The 23256-nt window shown below is 36.9% G+C and overlaps 1 protein-coding gene across 1 annotated transcript in view; it reads right to left on the reverse strand.

The window, feature by feature from the left end:
- Positions 1-3402, reverse strand: part of LOC125234148 (AP-3 complex subunit beta-2) — a 52058-nt gene extending 48656 nt beyond the window's left edge. Inside the window, exons 1-3 of the mRNA XM_048140349.1 lie at positions 3221-3402; positions 2227-2334; positions 1354-1492 (exon numbers count right to left, since the gene is read on the reverse strand). Of these exons, the coding sequence (XP_047996306.1) occupies positions 1354-1492; positions 2227-2334; positions 3221-3327 (354 nt within the window). The 5' untranslated portion in view covers positions 3328-3402. The remainder of the gene's footprint in view (positions 1-1353; positions 1493-2226; positions 2335-3220) is intronic.
- Between the last annotated feature and the right edge of the window lie 19854 nt (positions 3403-23256).

The following is a 23256-nucleotide window of genomic DNA, read 5'->3' on the forward strand; positions in this document are numbered from 1 at the left end:
TTTTTTCATATTTTTTAAACATATGGTTCAAAAGTTAGAGAGGGGGGGACGCACTTTTTTTTCCTTTAGGAGCGATTATTTCCGAAAATATTAATATTATCAAAAAACGATCTAGTAAACCCTTCTTCATTTTTAAATACCTATCCAAAAATATATCACACGTTGGGGTTGGAGTGAAAAAAAATATCAGCCCCCACTTTACATGTAGGGGGGGTACCCTAACAAAACATTTTTTTCCATTTTTTATTTTTGCACTTTGTTGGCGTGATTGATATACATATTGGTACCAAATTTCAGCTTTCTAGTGCTTACGGTTACTGAGATTATCCGCGGACAGACGGACAGACAGACATGGCGAAACTATAAGGGTTCCTAGTTGACTACGGAACCCTAAAAAGAATAGTAAGGACAAAAAAAAATTACATTGACCTAACCCCAAAATTGTAATTTTGAAAAACCCGACATAGTAGACCGAAAACCATCAAACATGGCTAAGAACACTCGACTAATGAAACTTTGAAACAAAAAAAAACTAAAAATAAATCGGTTCATCCGTTCGCGGGAACTACGATGAAACACACAGACAGACACATCAAACTTATAACACCCCGTCGTTTTTGCGCCTCCCGAAAATAATTCTCCACATTCTCCACTGAATTTGACAAAAGAACTACTTAAAGACCAACAGAAGATAGTCAACATTTTCACTTTTATTTTAGATAAATATATAGATATATACTTAACGACAAAAACCCTACTCATGAATGTTCTTGACTCCAACGTTGAACGGAGGTGCAAAGTATTAGTGAATGCTGCCAAAAAGTGAGATGATAGTACCTTGAGCAAGATGGCAAAGGATGAGGAATACCCTGAGGGCCCGTTGGAAGGTGCTAAACTGCTAATGGACAGCAGCGCTAAGTCCTGTTGCTCTTCAGCATACCAGACTAGGTACATACACCAGTTTCTTTATTTCTATGTTCTTCTCCTCAGTTTAGAGAAAACCGCAATCAACTAACACTAACTAAACCTTACTAATGTATATTTCTGACCTGAAAACCTTGAGAAACGCATTATGGTTGGCATGGTGGATGGAGGAAGGGGAAGTGACCATCCACCAACCCGTCGGGTGGACAACGTTAAGGCCTGCCAGGGATTAACACAGGCGCCTATTATTAGGACTGCAGAAGACCGTGCGGAGTGGAGAGCTTTGGTGCGAAAAATAACGACCTCATGTGGTCGCGACCCTGAGCCATGAGGAACCGAGGAAGAAGACGTATATTTCTGACTCCGGAGTTCAATGGAAGTGCAGAGTGTTAAGTGAAAGCTGTCAAAAAGTGAGGTGAAAGCAAATACCTTGAGGGCTCGTTGGAAGGTGCTAATGGACAGCAGCGCTAAGTCCTGTTGCTCTTCAGCGTACCGAACCAGGTACACATACACCAGCTTCTTCACTTCTATGTTTTTGGAAACCACATTCTTCACCACTGCCGGGAAGCTAAAAGAAAAACATGAATAATGGTGAGTAAAGTGATATTCTTAGGTCATATCATCATCCTCCTGGCTTTTGCCACGGTTCATGGATGCCTGGGGTCCGCTTTGACAACTAATCCCAAGTTTTGGCGTAGGCACTAGTTTTTACGAAAGCGACTGCCATCTGACCTTCCAACCCGAAGGGTAACTAGGCCTTATTGGAATTAGTCCGGTTTCCTCACGATGTTTTCCTTCACCAAAAAAACTGGCAAATATCAAATGACATTTCGCACATAAGTTCAGACAAACTCATTGGTATGCCCCCAACCTCAAAAGTCGCACGCTCATTGCTAGGCCACCAGTGCTTACTTAAAGTGATACGCTTAGGTAAATATAGTAAAGTAAAACATTTTACTTGCCACTTTATCATCATTGACAAATGTAAAAGTTAAAAAAGATTTATTTTCTCTGATAATTTTGGAAAATTGCTAAAAACTTATCAAATAAAAATGAAACATGATTGATATGAGTAGGTACAACATACCATATATCAATAGACAGCTAAATTTTTTTTTTTCAGTTTTACAGTTTTTTGTTGCCAAATTTAGGGAAAACTATATCTACCTAAACTAGATGATACAAAAATTTTATTTTCTATGTCATATACATACATAGTTTTTGAGAAGTTTAATCAAACCACTCCACAGGTTAAAATGATGGACAAAGTCTTCAAATGAAATACAAACTAATTTTACTTACAGGTCAGATGCATCTCTGCCTTTAGCAATCAATCCAATGATCCGCTTCATGGCTTCCAGCTTCAAGGAATCCTTCGAGCCATCGAGCATCATCTTCAGGTCTTCATTCCTGAAAAACATGTATACAGTATTAGTAACTTTATAACATTTTATCAATAGATTTTTCAATGTGTGTTCAGTAGAACAAGCTTAAAGTACTCCGTAACCACACCATTTCACGATTCTGGTTTTTAACCCCCAACAGAAAAATGACAGGGTGTTATAAGTTTGACGTGTCTGTCTGTCTGTTTGTCTGTCTGTCTGTGGCATCGTAGTTCCCGAATGGATTGACCAATTTATATTTAGTTTTTTTTGTTTGAAAGCTGAATTAGTCAGGAGTGTTCTTAGCCATGTTTCATGAAAATCTGTCAACTATGTCAGGGGTTTTTACAAAATTTGAATTTTGTGGTTAGGTTATTGTATTTGCCTTACTCAAAAGACTACAGTCCTGCTCCGGGGATAAAATTCTGCAGTTCAAGCTGCTTGAAGAAAAAATTGGAAAGGTGTATGCCCAATCGTGGGTAGATGCTATTTACCATTTTTACAGAAAGTAGCCTATGCAATAGTAAACTATACACTAAATGCTATAGCACAATTCAGATTATTTTTGAATAGGTTTTAGACTAAACTGATACAAAAACGAACCAAAACTATATAGTAATGTAAGAGTCGAGTAAATTGCCTGTACCTAAGCTTTAAAGACATGTGAGAATCCAATACGGCCTGCGAATAGAAAGCAAACTTCCCTGTGACTCTCTAATTCAAAAATTTGCAGACAAGACCAATTTAATTCAATTTTAGAAGGACTACGTTTACACGTCCTTAATACACAATTCTAGAGGTTTACATTTCAAAAATATTGTTAAAACTACTGTTAAACAGTATTAGAATATTTTATTATTCAATGAAAGGCCTACAACATCATCTTATTAGAAAAATTATACAATTTCACTCACTTTTTATAATCCGTCTGAAAGAACGCCCCGGACGCCGGATCGGTGGCAGGATACTCCACCTCGCCTTGAACCACTTTATCATTATTATAAGACGAATTACTCGTCATTTTCAGCTAAATAACTTAATAAACACTCCGAATCAAATATAATTAACACAAACAAAATTTGAGAACGGCACTCTCTTTTCAATGTTTGACGTTTAAAGTTTAAGCTCCATTTTACGCTACAAATTACTGAAAGTCATTGCTTTTATTATGCAAGAATACATCTTAACTTAATGCAAAACGGTTTACTTAGTCATCACGTATTATTCAAAGTTTCGAGGTAAATAAAGAAATTATCAGCAACCTATGTTTGTTTTTGTGACGTTGGACACGAAATGTCAAAATTGCGTTTAGTTGCTTTTGCTTCATCTGACTACGTTCTGTTTTCTGTTTCTGTTCCTTAATACGTTTTTAATTAATATTCATTCTCGTCGAATAGTATAGAAGGTATTTAATACAATAAAATGCATAAGTAAGTAAATACACTACATCTTATTAACATTTTTAGATAAAGGCTTTATCTTTTGACTTTCTCCTACTTAGCACTAGGTGTCGCTAAGAGTTACTCATTATTTATTTAAAAAACATAGTACCACTACTCATCAATAGATGGCGCTCGTAATAAATGGAGCCGTATAATAAATGGAATGTAATGTAATTCCAGAGAAAAGTGAGATAATGTTTTCCAGCAGTGTTTGTTTACATGATTGGTGGTGTGGTGGTGACAAGTAAAGGTGAATTGACCTTTTCGTCTGATCCGACACCACAGTAACTCTCTATAAACTCGATCCTCTTTGTCCGATACAAAGCTTGTAATTCTCTCTGTTTACGATTAGATGAATGATGCCACTAGATGTCACTTAACTATGCCTATACAAATAACCCGCATTTACTGATGTATGGAATTACAACTCTTCCTTACTTATTCCTCTATGCTTTACGGATATCTAAGACAACCTTAACAACGGGACAGAGCCCCATGGCTTAATGAACACTTTAAGTAATGAGACATCTGTCAATAAAACGTAATCGCTTTGTTATAGCTCCGCGGTAAAACGGTGACAGAGGTACGATAGTATCATAAACGCTCAAATGAAGGCTTAATTCGGAATTGAAAATGATAGGACTTTTTTAATAGCCTAAATCATAGAGGAATATTTAAGTAAGGGAAGAGTTGTAATGTAACTCCATACATCAGTAAATGCAAGTGATTTGTAGTGACATCTAACGTCATTCACGCGCCAATCACGCGTCAACTAGCGTAAATTACCAGTACTGCTACTTGTCAATAGATGTCACGAAGAACAAATAGTTTAATTGCTCAACAATTTTTAGCTAATATTACAAATCAGTACCTACTCTGTTTAGGATTCCTTCTGCTTGTAATATAATTTTCAGTACAGATGGTCGTTTTTAGGGTTCCGTACCTCAAAGAGGAAAAACGGAACCCTTATAGGATCACTCGCGTGTCTGTCTGTCCCTCTGTCACAGCCGATTTCTCCGAAAGTACTGGACCGATTTACTTGAAATTTGGCACACATATGTAAACCTGTGGCCCAAAGATGGACATGTAATTTAATTAAATGAAATTTAATCACAGGGGCCACTTTTGGGGGGTAACATTGAAAATTAAAAATCAAAGTTATTAAAACTATATTGTGTTACATATCAAATGAAAGAGCATTTTATAAGCATTTGAAGTATATTTTTTTTATTTTTTTTATTTTGGTAATTTAGAAGTAATTTAAGAAAGTACGCAAAAAATGACCATTCCCCCCCTTATCTCCGAAATTACTTAGCGTAAAATTTTCAAAAAAATACACAGGATAGCCCTCTACCTGTAGATTACAGGAAAACCTATTAGAAATCTACAGTCAAGCGTAAGTCGGACTTAAGAGAAAAAACTCAGATTACGAATTTCACTCACTGCCGCTGCAAGTAGTTACTAAACGTCTTAAAATGTTGTAATCGCGTTGGACAGGTATAAAGAAATTAATTTCGGTTTCGTTTGTTATAGAAATTGTTAAAAAGAAAAAATCATTTTCCAAAATGACTTAAGTTCCTACTAAAAAAGAGGCGCTTAAGACCGTTTAGAACTTCACTGACCATAATATTGCCCACATAGGTCCAAAAAAGGTGTATATATACGAAAACAAAAAAATTGTGCCATCGACAACCAAAATCAGAAGTCCATTTTGCTCTATCTCTTATCGTTTCCGAAATATACGCGAAATCTAAGTACGAAATTTAATGTACGTTGCCATTACATTTCGTCAGGCGCTCATGACCTGTTTGTATGGAAATGTCGAAATCCGACTCGCACTTGACCAATTTTCATAGAAAGTTGTGTTTTATTATAGTTTTGAAGGAAGTTTCTTGTTTTTAACCACCAACGCAAAAACGACTGAGTGTTTTATAATAATTTAAGGTTTGACGCTTGACATGTCTGTCTGTGGCATCATAGATCCCGAATGAATCAATCGATTTTGACTTAGTTTTTAATGTTTAAGGTGAATTCGACGACAGTTTTTTTGTACCACGTAGGTGGGAAACAGGCATACGGTCTGCCTGATGGAAAGCGGTCACTGTAACCTATGGACGCCTGCCACTCAAGGAGTGGCACATGTGCGTTGCCGACTCATTAGAAACTTGTACACTGAAACCTGTAGGTACTTAGAAGGGGCCTGGGTGCCGACGACTCAAAGGACAATCTATTCTCCTAATTAGTTCCGTAGGTCCTCCTCGTTGAGCTCTGGCTGCCTTACTCACCGGCAGGAACAATGAGTTTACGCTCTGTCTTGCGTGAGCGACGGGCGACGCGACGCGATGCGACGGCGATGGCTCAAGGTCATCGCGTATCCATCGCGCGAAACTTCGGCACTAGCATTTGGTGATTAGAATCAGAAGATTCGCCGTCTTTCACAATGTGCAAATGGTCTAGCGGGTTTGACTTCTAGGTGGAATCGTTTGCGCCATGAGTGTCGTGAGTTCGAATCTCGGCTCACGCAATCTTTTTGCATTTTTATTTACTTTTTTCTTTTATGTTCTACTAGCTTTTGCCGGCGGCTTCTCTTGAAAGACGGACAAACAAACAGACACACACACACTTTCCAGTTTAATCAGTATGGATTATTTGATTTTATTTACCTGCTTATTTCTTTCTCTAAGATTCTACTTTCTTATTTTTTTTTAAGAACTCCGGGTTTTATACTAACAAGGAAAGTTTTAAGTTGCACACAATAATACTGCATTTTGTTTTTATTAACTTAATGTTTATTTAATCCATACTAATATTATAAACGGGAAAGTGTGTGTGTGTGTCTATTTATTTGTCCGTCCTTCACGGCAAAACTGAGCGACGAATTAACGTATACTATTTACTTATAACGAATGCTATTTACTTAATGATGAAATGAAAAAATGTCATACACCCAGTGTTTTTTTAATGCTGCCATCTAGTGTCGACTGGCATAACCACTACACTAAGAGCCCTTATTCCTTAGAGCGTTCATCAATTTCGTGAAATAGCCATTGATAGATGGCGTTGGCGCTCGGTACGCGAGCCACCGGTAACGCAACACACAGGCAAGAATGATCTTGATAGTTTTGAATTTAATTGCTAGTAACAATTCTTTTGGTTTCATGTGTTAACTTTTTTGTAAAGTTTACAAGAGATAAGAATATATTATTATTATATGGTACCTACTAATTGTAAGTAACTTAAAATAAACAGTTTCAAAGAGCTGAGCTGTGTGCAAAAAATTACATGTGTTATTGGCCCGGCTAATGAGATCAAACATGGTCGAGTTACGATAAATAGAATAGCAGTTCTGTTATTCATTTCCTGACTCGATCATGTGACCTTGGAAATCATCGAGATCGACGCTGCTCATCAGCCCAAATGTAATGAGCCCAAACATAGTGGAGTTATAATGAGTAAAATAGCAGTTTTGTTGACCATATCCTGACTCCACCATGAAAACCAGAACCTCATCCTGGGGGCCGGTTTTTGAATCTCACATATGGGATTTGTCACTAAAATACCGGTTGAAAACAGTGAATTGCTTAGTATTTTCAGTGACAATTTTCTGAATTCGAACGCGTGAGACTCAAAAATCGGTCCCCTGGTCCTGAAATATAATAATAATTCAAACTCTCATCAGATTTCAAGTAAAATTTCTTGGATAAAATTGCATGTGTAAAAATCAGGCGGACCGTATGCCTGTTTGCCACCAACAGGATCAAAATTTGTTTAGTCGCAGTACCTATACAGCACTTCTCAGAACTATCTAGCTGCTTACGCTTACGAGAGCACGGTGCGCCGGACTATCGAACGTAGGTCCACTGTCTATGAGCGCTGGGCGCAGACTGAACTGAGCAGTGAGCGGGCCCGTGTCAGCAGTGTATTTTATTCGAATTTTATGTGCTTTAAAATAATAGTACATTACGATACAAGTACGTAAAAAAGGAAGTTCGAAACGAGTGGCGATAAATTAAAACACGACCGAAGGGAGTGTTTTAAATCGACACGAGTTACGAATTTCCTTTTCGCACGTGTTTCGTACGACGTTTTTCAGTACAGATGAGCCTCCGAAGTTTCGACCTGGCATATAATGAACCACTTCTCGCACTAGTGCGTAAAAAAAACACCATCTGTACTGAAAAATATCTATCGACACAAAGGTATGTCTTATATGTATGTTTTTAGGGTTCCGTACCAAAAAGGTACTAACAGGAACCCTTATGGTGCGACTCTGTCCGTCTGTCACATTCCTAAATATCTCGAGGACTACTAATGCTATCAACTTGAAATTTGGAATAGTTGTGAACATTGTAAACGTCTACAAATAGAAAGTATAATTTTTTTAAATATATTAATTTTAATTGTAGAAAATGGCCAAAATGAAAGGGGGGCAAACTGTAAATTTCAAGTTACTAGGTCAAGTGGGGTATCGTTGGAAAGAGCTCAAATTGAACGTAAATAAGCTATTTTTTATAATTTTTTTGTTATGGAAAAAAAAAAGAATTTTGAAGTAAAATTTAAAAAAAAATACCGTTCCCCCCCCTTATCTCCGAAGTTTACCAACGAAAAATTATGAAAATTTTAGTAAACATTGGTTTTATGCTATATATTACAAGAAAAATATAATCGTGTTTGTATTTTGAATACTTTTTTTTTAATTCACAAAAAACTTTTCAGATTTTTACTTTCAATTTACCCACCCTTGCGGATGTATATCGTACTTCAAATTAATACGAGGTGTTACGTAAACCATCTTCTGTCCAATAAAGTAAAAACTGTTTAAATCGGTTAACATTATAAAGAATTATCCCTGAAAAACCAGGTCGTGCAAATTAGTTACCAAATTGACCGGGAGATGGCGCTATACACAATAATACTCATTAGTGCCTATACTTTTGTCTGGGAAACATCGTGAGGAAACCGGACTAATTCCAATAAGGTCTAGTTTACCCTTCGGGTTGGAAGGTCAGATGGCAGTCGCTTTCGTAAAAACTAGTGCCTATGCCAAATCTTGGGATTAGTTGTCAAAGCGGACCCCAGGCTCCCATGAGCCGTGGCAAATGCCGGGAGAACGCAAGGAGGATGATGATGATGATGACTTTTGTCTGGGATACCCCCATTTGCCAGAATTTCATTTGCCATAATTTTATTTGCCATCCTATTCAACAATCATAATATTGTTTCTCATAACATCTTATGCCATAATCATTGTTTACTATATTAATCTAGTGCCAGAAACTTTGTTTCCCATAAAGTCAGTTTCCATAATGTCATTTGTCAGAATCATCGAAATCCGTAATTACCACATTCCATACCATCATTTGTCATACAAATTAGCGTCCAGAAAAGTCAATTTCCATAATGTGCTTTGGCAGAATCGAAAACTACTATAATAGGTACTAGAAGGACTAGAGAATGAAACTGCTATCAGAAAGTAGGTTAGGTTAGGTTAGAACTGTGACCCCTGGAAAATGAAACTGCTATCAGAAAGTAGGTTAGGTTATGGCTAACAAATAGTATGGCATTGTATGATTATGGAAGGTAATATTCGGATAAACAACGAGTATGTCATATGATTTTTATGGTAAACAAATCATTCGGACAAATGAAATTCAGGCAAGTGAGATTCGGGCAAATGAATATTATGTTAAATGACTGTCGGGCAAACAATAGACAACCCTTTTGTCTTCTAGTCAAGTCATTAGAGTTATATGAAAATATAAGATTATTTTTACTAGGTAGTTTGAAAGAAAGTTTGTACGGAACCCTCGGTGGGCGAGTCCGACTCGCACTTGGCCGGTTTTTATAACTTGAATTTAGTGATGTATGGAATTACAACTCTTCTCTTACTTATTCCTGTATGCCTAAATTGTCTCACACTGTGTTGGGCTAAGGCCACGTTACCTTTTCTTTCCTCCAGTCATCACGGTTTGTTGCCCGCTGTCGCTACTATAGCCTGTCAACCAAATTTTGGCAGTAGCAATTTAATGTACATCAAACTAAAGTATTGTATCCCTATGGAACGAACAAAAACCAGCAATGTACGTCGAACAGCCACAGATATTTTTTTTTCAAGAAGCTCCCTCCTTCCTTACGAATTAGATAATGTATTAAAAAGGGACGGATATGTGCTAGTCATTTCTCTTTTTGGTAGGTTGGACATTTCCACAGGTAAGATACAAATGACACGCGAATTTCCACCGATTTTCAAAACTATTAGTGTTGCTAGCCCGCGATTTTTCAAATTTCCCGCCTTTTTCTAGTGACAAGATTTGGTTGACAGTGTAGTCGCTATATTTTTTTTAATACTACGTCGGTGGTTAACATGCATAGATTATTAAAATTCCAACCAGTCCAATGAGGATGCACACTGACATTTTATCCCGCCTGGCGGCGCCTGTGCACGTGTCTGTATCACTGTCATTGAGAGAGAGAGAGAGAGAGAGAGAGAGAGAGAGAGCGAGAGAGAGAGAGAAGACTTTATTAAATATCCCATTACAATGTTACAAAATTAATTCATATGTGTGAGAGAGCGAAAACATATCATCTTCTCGCTCTCACGTATGGACTAATAGGGTGTGCCTCCTCATTTTAATATAATTTTATGTAAATACAATTTTAGTATACTTAATTTTATTACTCTATTCAAATTCCAAAATAAAGCCTCATAACAGTAGAGAGATGTTTTATTGAGTAATACAGGATGTAAACCTAATGGGCGAACCTCTTAACGGTGGTGAGTATAGGACATAAATAATGGAATTAGATAACTTTTACTTAAAATTGAAATACTTTTTGTATCCATACAAATTAATTCAGCCCGCAACGTAATGCAAACACACTCCCGTTAAACGCTCGTTGACAGTTGTCATTGATTGTCATCGCAACCACGTTTACAGTACATTGCTGCTGAGATTTTTTTTCAAAAATTCATTATGGGGTGAAAATTAAGAGTAAATCAAAAACACCTCTTAATTAATGATAACAATATTGAATTATACGCCTGGTTTCATTTATCGCCCTTATTACGTTTACGCGCTGTATGCCTGGTTTCATTTATCGCCCTTATTAGGTTTACGCGCTGTATGACAAATACAATCAATTAAAAGCGATGTAATTCCCAGCAGCCATTATGTAAAGCATTTCGCCATTTATATTGGCAATGCGGCATTTTATAGACGTATCAAAGCGGAATAATTTAATTTATTTGTTTTGTTTTAACATGCAATTTTATCAGATTGCCATCTATTTTTAACCGCCGCCCCAAATCTCAAAGAGGGTTCTCTATTCGTCAGTTATGTTTTTTTTTAATGTTTGTTCCACGATATCTCCGTCGTTACTGGACCGATTTTGAAAAAAAAAAATTGATTGAATGTATATGTCGCAGGGAAATGGCCAAAACAGAGATTTGATCAAATCTCTAAGGGATATGATCAAATCACGCAGGATGTCAAAATGGCGAATCCATTTCATCATTTCTCTAGAAAATTTAAGTCATTTGACTAAATCCCTGACTCTGTTTAGTGAAATCACAAAATCGGCCAATAGACATGGCACGTTTTGTCATTTCACTAGATTTGTTTAGCGATTTGACAAAATCCCTGAACCACAACACTTATGAAGTCAACTTGTTTTATCATTTCGCGACGAAATCTGTCCAGAGATTTGATCAAATCACCATATATATTATATGTATACCATATTTCAGTTAAGACTTTATCATTTCCCTAAATTCGTTTAGCGAAATGTTAAAAGAAATTGACTTTTTGAGTTCGTTTCGTCAACTTACTGCCGTGGTTCAGGGATTTTATCAAATCCCTAAACAAATCTAGTGAAATGACGAAACGTGGCGTGTCTATTGGCCGATTTTGTGATTTCACTACACAGAGTCAGGGATTTAGTCAAATGACTGAAATTTTCTAGATAAATGATGAAATGGATTCGCCATTTTGGCATCTTGCGTGATTTGATCATATCCCTTAGAGATTTGATCAAATCTCTGTTTTGGCCATTTCCCTGCGACATATATATGAATGCAGATTGGTCTCATTTTTATCAGAACCTAGTTCTGATGATGGAATCCTGGAGAAATCGAGGGAACTCCTCAAATCTGAAAGGCATAAATATGGTGATTTTTATGTTTTTAAAGGAACATCATGCATTTACTTACGGAACAGTGACATTTGGTGCAGTGGAACTGCTGATGGTGCTGTTTTTACGCACTAGTGCGAGAAGTGGCTCATTTCTTGTCAGGTCGAAAATTTGGAGAGCCATATATGTATATGTACTGAAAAACGTCGTACGATACACGTGCAGAAAGGTAATTCGTAGCCTGTCGATTTAAAACACTCCCTTCGGGCGTGTTTTATTTTATCGCCAGTCGTTTCGAACTTCCTTTTTTCGCACTTGTATCGTAATGTAGGTACCTACTATTGTGCAACAGGCGTTTAAAGGAGGTCAAAAAAGACGAATGGCGTAGGTAACAATTTGAGGCGAAGCCGACAATTGTTAATAAACAATCCACAAGTATTTTTGACTCGGTTAAACACCGTTGCATACAATACTTTTTCTACGACCATGCACTTAGTTTTTAATTAATAATATATTATAATAGTTTTCTAAAGTAACCTTCGTGAATTTCACACTGTTTCCTGATTTTGCACTGCCAACGCAGCTGCCCAAAGCCATCCCCTGCCGGATTACCGCGCACGCGCGCAATATCGTTATAAGTTTATAACAATGCGTTGCCATTACATGGATGGATGCAGAGCCAAACAATGCGTTTTAATTTTTTTCGTTACTGCGCTCATGCGCGGGAAGCCGGCGGGCGCTGGCTTTGGGAAATAGACTTATGTAGGGTTTGAAAGATATTGCACGACCCTTTTTTTTAATTTGGTAACTGTTTAAACAGTTAAAAATACTGTTTTAAACAGTTAAAAAAATTTAACTGTTTTTACAGTTAAAATTTTTTAACCGTTTAAAACAGTTAATTTTTTTTACTGTTTAAAACAGTAGAATTTTTTTAACTGCTAAAAACAGTTAAAATTACTGTTAATTTTTAACTGTTGGGAACAGTAAAGTTAACTGCCTAGAACAGTGGTCCCATATGGAACTGTGCAAAACAGTTGACATTCATGTTTTTTCAGTTGCGTTTACCTATTTTTTTTTCAGTGTGTACATGACAAATAACAGTTCGGGAGTAGAAAAAAAAACTTAATTTATTGCGATCCATCTAATTTAATTCTGCCCACGTACTCGTAAAATAAATTCTTATTTTAAATACAATTACCAACTATTCCATTAGGGCCAAAAATTCTATCTACGGATAATGTGAGTAACGCACTTAGTCACTTCTTTTCATCGTAGGTACGTTCAAGGTACATTGCATTTATTTAAGTTCATTTACTTAAATCGTTTTAAAATTCTCTTTGATGATTTTCACATGACATGTCACATGGTACACGTGTCGTAAAGTCGGTTATGCGCTTTAAAAATTTGGCAGCTGCGCTTACATACTTAATTTATAATGTATTTCACGGTGATTGCACATCAGAGAAGGACGGTAATATAATTTTCAGTACAGATGGTGTTTTTACTAGTGCGAGAAGTGGTTCATCATATGCCAGGTCGAAACTTTGAAGGCTCATCTGTACTGAAAACCGTCGTACGATACACGTGCGAAAAGGAAATTCGCAACTCGTGTCGATTTAAAACACTTCCTTTGGTCATAGAGGAATAAAAGTAAGGGAAGAGTTGTAACACTAAACATTATAGTACTATTTATTATACTGTGACCATACATCAGTAAGTACAAGTTATTTGTAGTGACATCTAGCGTTATTCACGCGCCAATAACGCGTCAACATTACAAGTGTAAAATGATGACGTGATATTTTTAAGTGGAGATAGTTGAAGGGATGAAGAATGACATAGGCTGTTTTTTTTTCTAACCCCCCTCTTTCCTAAAACTGTTACTTAATCCTCAATTTTCCAATTTAACGCGAGCGAAGCCGCGGGCAAATGCTAGTTTTGTATAAACAAGACTTTTAGTTTTTGTGAAATGATATTACAAGAACATAATTATGCCAAACGATTACTAAGAGATTAAAAAAATATTTACATTTATATTACCCACTTACCCTGGCGGGTTACAAATTAAGAGACTCAACTCTGTAAATTTGAAACACTCAAGTCAATAAACTGAAGGAAATTAAGAGGCCATTCGAACTTAACTACAATGTCACACCAAAATGATATCAAAATAATAAGTTGCATGTAAAGACGGTAAAGCAAATATTCTTACTAAAAATGGCGGCAAAATATGTACAGTCAGTGAAGAAAGTGGTTTAAAATCTTTCGACTCAGAAATCGCGAAGCGTCTGGTTGAGGTAACTGGTGGTGGAGTCTGGTGACAAGAGCTGGCGACTTTCTCGCTCAACGTATCAGTATTGCGATACAGCGAGGAAATGTCGCCAGTATCCTTGGTACAATGCCTCAAGGGTCTATTTTAGACATTAGCTAGCTTTTAAGTTTAGTCTTAGTTGCTAATATAATTCTGTAACGTGGCGTCACTACAAATGTCTTGTTTACTTGAGACGACGTTAGATGGCGTTAAGTGTCACTTTCGAGACAAAAATCTTTAAAATAATCAACTTACATTAAGCACTTTTAAACGGCCAACAATACAAAATTATCATGTAATTCTAAATATCAGAGCAATTAATTGGAGTACGTGTATACTGTCTGTATAAATTCACATTTTCTTTGAATAAACTTCATTTGACACATGTCATCCGATTCATATCGTATCCATATCCAATTTTAAAACTTCGAATTAGACTGACTATCGGCTGACACTCAGATATCGTTTTGATGTCACAGTAAGTCTGGATAGGCCTCCGTGGCACGAGTTTGAGCGCCAAGTAACATTTAAGTGGATAACTTTAGAGAAGATGGCTTTACTACCACTGGCTTGGGATCCAGTAGTACATCTGATAATGGAACAAGCACGACGAAGACTGTGAGCATTTGTGTTGTGAGGTGATGGACAATTGCAATTTGTTTTTGTCAATTTTGTGTAGATTAATTGATTAATTGTTTTTTAACATAGTAATGGTATTTTTTTTTATATTGTATAACTAGCTTTATTTATAGTGTGTGAACCTACCTAAAAAATCTATATTATTTATGGTCATGGTTCGTTATTAATATTTCTTGTATGTGGGTAGCTTTTGCACATTGTAATTTTTCCTCAGTCACCCGTTGACCACGAATGCTGTAAAGTGTTCGAAACGGCGGGATAAATTGTAAATTCATTATACGCGATTTAATCCGTTTCCATAGTTTTATTTAATGGATAACTTTAATTCTGAAGGGCTGGACCAAGGCGTCGTTTTGTACGTTTTGTACTTAGGTAGGTACAAAGAGGATCAACGTGCTCTCAGACCTTGCAGTAAGCGTATCTAAGGCCTGTGTGGTGACGGGTTAAGAATTTCACCACCCCCTTTCTTCCCGTGGGTGTCGTAGAAGGCGAGTATGGGATATGGGTTAAATTGTGGCGTAGGCGAGAGGCTGGCAACCTGTCACTGCAATGTCACAGTTTCGTTTTCTTTCAACCCCTTATTTGCCAAGAGTGGCACTGAAACTTTAGTAGTTTCATGTGTTCTGCCTACCCTTATATGGGATACAGGCGTGATTGTATGTATGTATGTATCTAAGGCTTGAGTGCACGCTCATATTTTGGCAAAGCCAAAGCGTACGGCGTGCATGAAAACAATTGAACTCATACAAGTGTTCTGAGTCGACGCTGTATAGGGTGGACGCACGCTCGCCCGCCCCGCTGCCCGCTCCGCCGATCGCTCCGCTCCGGGCGTCCACTCAGTCCTTACGGCCCAGCCACGACATTGCTCTAAGCGCGATAGCGGTGAGCGGCATTCATACGTGCGAATGAAAAGTCCCATCGCTGTGTCTCACTCCAATGTATGACCGCCGCTCACCGCTGTCGCGCTTAGCCCAATGTCGTGGCTGATAACGGCTCAGCCAGCTCACTTAGTCTCAGCTTTGTCCAACTTTGCGCGAATTTGTACCTGGGTATCAAAAGAGCAGTAGTCAATCCGTTGAAATAAACGATCACCTCACTAAACAGAGCATCTGGGCCATTTTTTTTCAAAGTTGTTTACCCCACTTTTTTTGGATTTGGAAATTTTTATGTGTTTTCCACTCAGAATCGCGAGCTCTTTCAATCCTAATAGGAGAAAAAAAGTGTCCCAAGGTTTTTTTCGCATTCCGTTACCATTTTTTCATACATTTGGTATGGCGGTAACGGAATGGAAGGCTCGAAAAAATGTATGGAAATCTTGGGACATTTTTTTTCTTCTATCAGAATCGAAAGAGCTCTCGATTCTGAGTATGAATCGCGTAAAAAATACCCATGTTACAAAAGTGGGGTGGACAACTTTGAAAAAAATGGCCCATCTGAAAGTTGATTAAGTAGGTACCTACTATTTGTTTTTTGACTTAGCTTATTCCGTGTCCCACTAATTGGCAAATGCCTCCCCTTTGCTTTTTTATTTAATTACTAATATTTTAAGAATAATTAGAGATTCACTATTTCTATTCGCCACAGGCAAGTTTCTATGCATTTACCTACTCCGTTACTTTTACTTACCACTTTTACTACATTTTCCGACGTAGGTATATTATTTAGGCACTGGCTAGTGTAAATCTGTAAATGCTAGATCTAGTGAAAGTAATCTAATCCTCTAAGTATAAGTTTCACAAGCTAGCCAAGTTACTTAACTTCAAGAGTACCCAGGCTAAGTTACTTAAAGTTTTCTGGAAATGTCAGTACCAGGGGCCGTAGCTGAATGGCATTTCTGCGACGTGAAACGAAAACGAAACGCCGCGAAAGGTAGTCTGGCTCGTCGCGCCAATACACAAGAGCGATAGAGATAGATATCTACGAGCGTTTCGTTTCGTGAGTGTTTGTGCCATTCGGCTACGTACCCTGAAATATTTACTTAGTCTGGATTCGAATTTTAATCGTATAGTTGTGTGTTCAGTGGACGTTTTGAGAGGATTTCCTTTTTTTTTTTTTTTTTTTTTTTTTTATTATGAAAGTCGTCCAATAGGTAACGCTACAAAGCTTTTGTAAAACTTCGGCACCTTTTTTGAATAAAATCTGAAAAATCATGGACGGAGTTCCGTACAATTTTGCAACTGGCCACACACACTCTTATTGAATTTTCAGATTGATTTGACAGAATACAACTTTTCTTTTTAGACTATGAATTTTAAGACGATACAGTAGGGGTCAATTCTCCATACAAACGCTCTCGACTATTTCCTCCCTGGTTTTTGAAGATAGAGCAATGATTTTTCAAGACAGATTGTTATTATTTTTATCTGTGTCGGACCGTTTTGATTTTTTTTATATTTTGCTTTTTAAAGATTCTAGAGCAAATCAAAAATTTCCAAAAACGGCCTTTTTCATTGTGGCGCAAAAAAAGGTGTGATACTCAATATTGGTAACAATTAACCAAAAAAGCTAAACGGTCCGACATACATAATTTCATTGTTATTCAGATTCTCAAATTTCGTTCCGATTGATTAAGTTTTGAAGGAGGAAAGAGTCGAGAGCCGAACCTCGATTATAAAGATTTTTTTTGAAATATCTTTTGACTGAGTTGTTCTTAATGGACAATTTTTTTTCGATAAATCTAGTTAATAACACTTGTATATTTAACTAAAATTCCCAAGTTGAAAGAGGGGCTCCTTTCCATTTTAGCATTTTCGCTACCGTATCCTCTTAAGACTGTCTGTTGCCGGCTCAAGGTAAGGTCATCAACATAGGATTGCTAAGTTTAATTAAAATGAGAAATATACAATTTCCGTGCTACAGCCCTTTGAGGGTGCCGCTAATGCAGTTATATTGCATACCATCAAACGCCTTTCCCTCCTTTTAATTTAAACTACCTACGTAGAGAGGTCGATTCGAACCAACACTGAATATTAGAATGATATCTAATCTAACGCAGCGCTGGTGGCCTAGCGGTAAGAGCGTGCGACTTTCGATCCGGAGATCGCGGTTTCGAACCCGGCTCGTACCAATGAGTTTTTCTTAAGTGTATGTATGTATGTATGTATAAGCTTTATTGTACATAAAGGAAACAAAAGAGACACAGTTACAGAGTCAGTAATATACAAGTGCGTTAAGTGCGTTTTCACATTATCCGATCCGATATCGGATGTCGGACCAATATCCCATACATTTATTCCGCCATCTTTGATTTACCTTTGGAATCCTTCCGACTTCTTACTTATGTGCGAAATGTCATTTGATATTTGCCAGTCGCTTTTCCGTGAAGGAAAACATTGTGAGGTAAGAAGGTATCATGTCAGAAAACATTAAAAATATCATTATTTCATTATGCATATATTATTGCCCGTGTGGTGACGGATTAAGAATTTTACCACCCCCTTTCTTCCCGTGGGTGTCGTAGAAGGCGACTGTGGGATATGGGTTAAATTGTGGCGTAGGCGAGAGGCTGGCAACCTGTCACTGTAATGTCACAGTTTCGTTTTCTGTCAACCCCTTATTTGCCAAAAGTGGCACTGAAACTTGAGTAGTTTCATGTGCTCTGCCTACCCCTCCATGGGATACAGGCGTGTTTGTTTTGTTTTTGTTTTATATATTATTAATTTTATCCACGTTTATCCAAATCCGCTTGCATTTGTGGCGCGTACGTACACGACGCGATTGTGTGCACCCCGCGCGGCGTACGTGTGTTAGGAGAGTTATTACTGTTTTATACTGTGACTAGGCGAAATAGTACATTTGAATGCGATTTGACGCGTCGCTATATAATGGACGAAGGCGGATTCATGAGATTCTACTCGGCGAGCCTAGTGGACGCCAGGCTTAAATTTTGGAAATAATAATTCTTATAATGTGAGTATTATAGGTTTGTTTAAAAGGTCGGTTTCGAATTGGCCTACTAGTAAAATAATATTGTTTGCGAGAGGAAATTACTTTGGAAAAGCTTTGTGGAGTTATCACAACTGAGCTTGACGTTCATAACCACTACTTTAAAGAGATTTTGTACTAGAACTAGGTATTTTATCTAAGAAATTTCAATCTTAATTCAGAACATGGCTTTAAGTTGGTGGGTGGGTAATGGAAGAGTGGAGTCATAAGTCTTATTATTTTAAAAAAGAAAAGTTTTTTGAATTGTGAAAAACGTATTCTCTACAGGATTAAAATTTAAAACTTTTTACAGGTGTAGTGCGAAAAGGTTTTCTTTCGTATTATCACAGAATATATAATAGTACAAGTACAGAAGGCCCACTGCTTTGAAGTTCACGAAATGCCGCCTTTTTAAATACCTACAAAATGATAACAAAGAAACGAGCCGCACGTGCGCAGCGTCGGACGCTAGGGTTGCCTATGTATTAAAATTGTAATAAAATGTTATGCTATTATATTCAAGTCTTGGGTACTTTCTAGGTACATACAGTATTTATATATTTTTGTTTAAATACCAACGTCACAACTGTCACAAGCCTGATTGAACATTTCCGTGGGCCATAAAAGACATAATCAATAGTAGATCTGTGTAAGATTGTCCTATTTTATTCATAATGTTTGTTTAACTAAGCGTTATTAAGGTAACGGCGGCTATCAACGCGGGTATCGAAATCGACGTCCATTACCGCCGCATTTGCAAATACGCATTTTATAGGCAAACCGACCAATTTCTTAAAAAAAGTTACTCACACAAAGGAAGCCTGTTTAGTTGACTAACGCACATATAGGCGATAGAGAGTGTGAATGAAAGAAGACGCTCGCTATTTGACAGTTTTTGCCACGGGGCCGCGAGAAGAGGTTGTGTCATACTGACGTGTGACGCTAAACCTAAGTGAACTCCAATCTCATTTAGTAGTTTACGTAATAATTATGGCAAACAGGTGAAAGTTATGCATTTCAAATTATTGTTTATAGTTTTCTACATGACTTCTGAGTACTTTTTACGTATTGTTTAGCCTGGAAATGTGTTTAAAGTGGAAATTAAAAGACAGCGGTGAAAGGCGCCATTTCGTGAGTAGATTCTATTACTGTGGTATACCACGGTAATAGTTAAAGTAGTGATATTAGTTCTTTTTGCTTTATTTTAAGTATATGTGATCAGTTATATAATGTCTTACAGTTGTTTCAATCTTGATCTATTCACGCTATCAAAGAACTATTTACGCGGTATGAAAATTATTCAACAAAACCTTAATTTTTAGCAAAAACTTCATGACTGATTTCGTAGTTTCTATGAAAACCGTTAATTTGTCAATTTTTTAAACATTGACATAAAGTCTGATGCTTACTTACCAGTTATGTAAGCTTGGTTTAAATATAAGGTTGCAATATTTTATTTTGATTTGTAATGAAAATACATCTGTATGACTTTGTTTTTATGGGTCGGAATTAGATTTTATAATACTCCAATTTATGCCTATTACCGATGGTACGATCAGATAACCCTCGGTAATAGAATATATAAGAATCTATTACCGATCCATGCAATATTTGTTTGGGTCGGTAATGGGTTCCTATAGAAGTATCTATTACCGAGCGACATATTAGTCTTGTATCAAAATATGACATTTAGTGTACCGTAAGTACAGATTTCTTAGGTGAAACTGAGTCTTCTGTGGGTATTCATAAAGGAGGATAGTATAGGTATGTGTATTTGTCATAATTTGTATATTCAACCGTCGGTATTAAGCTCCGAATTTTGAGATGGGTTTCTATTTACCGATGGCAGAAAAACACTGTCATTCATACCCTCGGTAATGAAATCTCAATTCGCGTTAATAGAACTGCAACCTGTTCATTACCACGGTAATAGAAAATTTAGGTATGTTGGCTTCAATAATCATTTTATGACATATAATAAACTAAAATGATCCTAAAACTCTTCAAAACTAATAGTTCAATAAATACTCTTCCATAAAAAAAATATTTGTGGTCGTTAATGAGCTTTGATACCCTTAATTTTTTGGTATCTTTTGAAATCTGCTTAAGTACCACGTTAATAGGCGCCATTACCTTAGCCATTCCACACGCGGATATCGCGTATGAACCTTTAAAAAAACTCGCGACGTATAGTAACAATAGAAAGTGCGAACAAGCATTCCGTGAGAATGCGAGCCACCCCTGTAGGCCTAGCACATGATGGCCGCGGGAGTATGTCGCCGCGAGATAGATGCCACGTCTTCTTCTCACTGTATTAATGACATAAGGACGGGTAGTCTATCTCGCGGCGACATACTCTCGCGGCAATCATGTGCTAGGCCTACTGATTAGGCCGCGAACTCGCGGCCGCCCGCATGTACTTGTAGCGCGGCGATGGAATCGCGGAGTGAGCCGCCCCTGGTATTATTACGGACACGTACGAACTTGTCATGCTATTTCAGTCAGTATCTGTACAAGATGTACTGATACTGTCTGAACTAGCATGACAAATACGAACGTTTTCCCAAAAATACGAAGGAAAATCTTTTCGTACTACATCTGTAACCTCAGTTTTGACAATTTGGCCTTTTTAAAGCCTGACAAGATTTTATTTGGCCCTGAAACTTGCCTGAAACAGTGTCGCTACAAACCGCTTTCATATGGCAATAACCCGACGTCATATGTAATGGGGACAGCCTGTACTGGTTTCCCGTTAATATTTATAGAAAATGAAAACATGGTTTTAGAGAATTAAAATTTAATAAGCAAGGTTTTAAGACTCACTACTTCTTTTCTCAAAAGTCCAAAGTCCAAAGTGTTTTATTTGTAAGTATATGTCAAACTGAAACCAGCCTAAAATCCATGAATCTTGTGCCTTAATTGAAGGTATCTAGGTTTATTTTCTTTTTGCGTGGGACCTTGTTCTGTGCTGGTGGCAGTTATGGAACGGCCTCTTTAATTCTATAAATATTTTTCACGGCAGAGCTACAGATACCTTAAATAAGAACAAAAAATATATTAGGCTAAACGCGAAACCAACTAATCAATACAATCAATACAGGAGAACCACACTATAAACTGTCAGTGCCGGACGTGTCAACAACCGTTTTTTTTTATACTACGTCGGTGGCAAACAAGCATACGGCCCGCCTGATGTAAAGCGGTCACCGTAACCTATGGACGCCTGCAAGAACATTGATATCGAAATGCTGTGAAATCGTTCATCTTTTTTTGTTGTACGTAATTTATCACGTTCAGTATAATTATTTTCACTTTTATTAATATTATTTTGGGCAAAATTGCGATGAAACCGTTAGAAAATTTAAAATATTTTCTTGTTGACTTTCGACGACGGGTGTCAAATAGTATTCCTTGCCAGTAAAATAAATTAGTTCAGCTAACAATCCGCAACGCGGCGAGGGTCAAATAAAAACTTGTGAGGCTATAACTTCATATCATAGAAATCATAGAAAAAAGCTCTAAGGTTCCTAGAAGGATGTTCCGGTATACCAGAAACGCATAGGTGTATATTTATAGAGCATAACATCTTAACAGTTGTCTCCCTTTACCTTTACTCTATATGCCTATATGTCTTTAAAAACAAACACCTTTTTAAAATAGCCAGACAAAATGTACGCAGTAATTTTAGAAATAAGGATGACATGTTAGTAATTAAGAGTAATTTTAGGTATTTTGACAAGAGTTTAAACAACACTGCTGTAAGAGTTTATAATAAGTTGGATAAAGATATTAAAGAATGCCCAGATCTTAGAACGTTTCAAAGAAAACTTAGACAATATTTTACAAGTAAGCCATATTATTCCATCAAAGAGTACTTTGCTAGAGCATTAGATTAAACATTTAGAATGAAAAATAAAATAAAAAATCGACACATAATTATACACTCCGGTCATCTAATTACATCACATTATCTTTGTATCTCTTCTATCTTGACATTCTTAGTTTCTCAATATGCAATTATTCTTAGTACCTGACTTTTAAATTATTATTATTATTTTATTTTAAATCGTATTCCCTTTTTATAATTTATAATTTTGTTTTCTTTTATTCTAATTGTAATCTATTTCTATTTTAATTATTATTTTGACATTACCAGTGATGTAATGTTCGTTACAACTATGTTTGCATGCATTGTATTATGTTTTATCAGCAAATAAAAATTTGATTGATTGATTGATTGATTGATTATCTATCGTTTAAATTTTATCTTTTACAGACAGTCGCTTTCGTAAAACTAGTGTCTACGACAAATCTTGGGTTTAGTTGTCAAAGCGGACTCCAGGCTCCCATGAGCCGTGGCAAATGCCGGGATAACGCAAGGAGGATGACATTCTTTCACATCTAGACACCTACCTTTATAATAATAGGTACCTAATTGAATGCACCGTGCTGGCACCGTGTAAGTAAGAAACGAACACATAATATATTCCATACAATACAATCA

This window comes from Leguminivora glycinivorella, chromosome 15 (genome assembly GCF_023078275.1).
Source record: "Leguminivora glycinivorella isolate SPB_JAAS2020 chromosome 15, LegGlyc_1.1, whole genome shotgun sequence".
Taxonomy (NCBI): domain Eukaryota; kingdom Metazoa; phylum Arthropoda; class Insecta; order Lepidoptera; family Tortricidae; genus Leguminivora; species Leguminivora glycinivorella.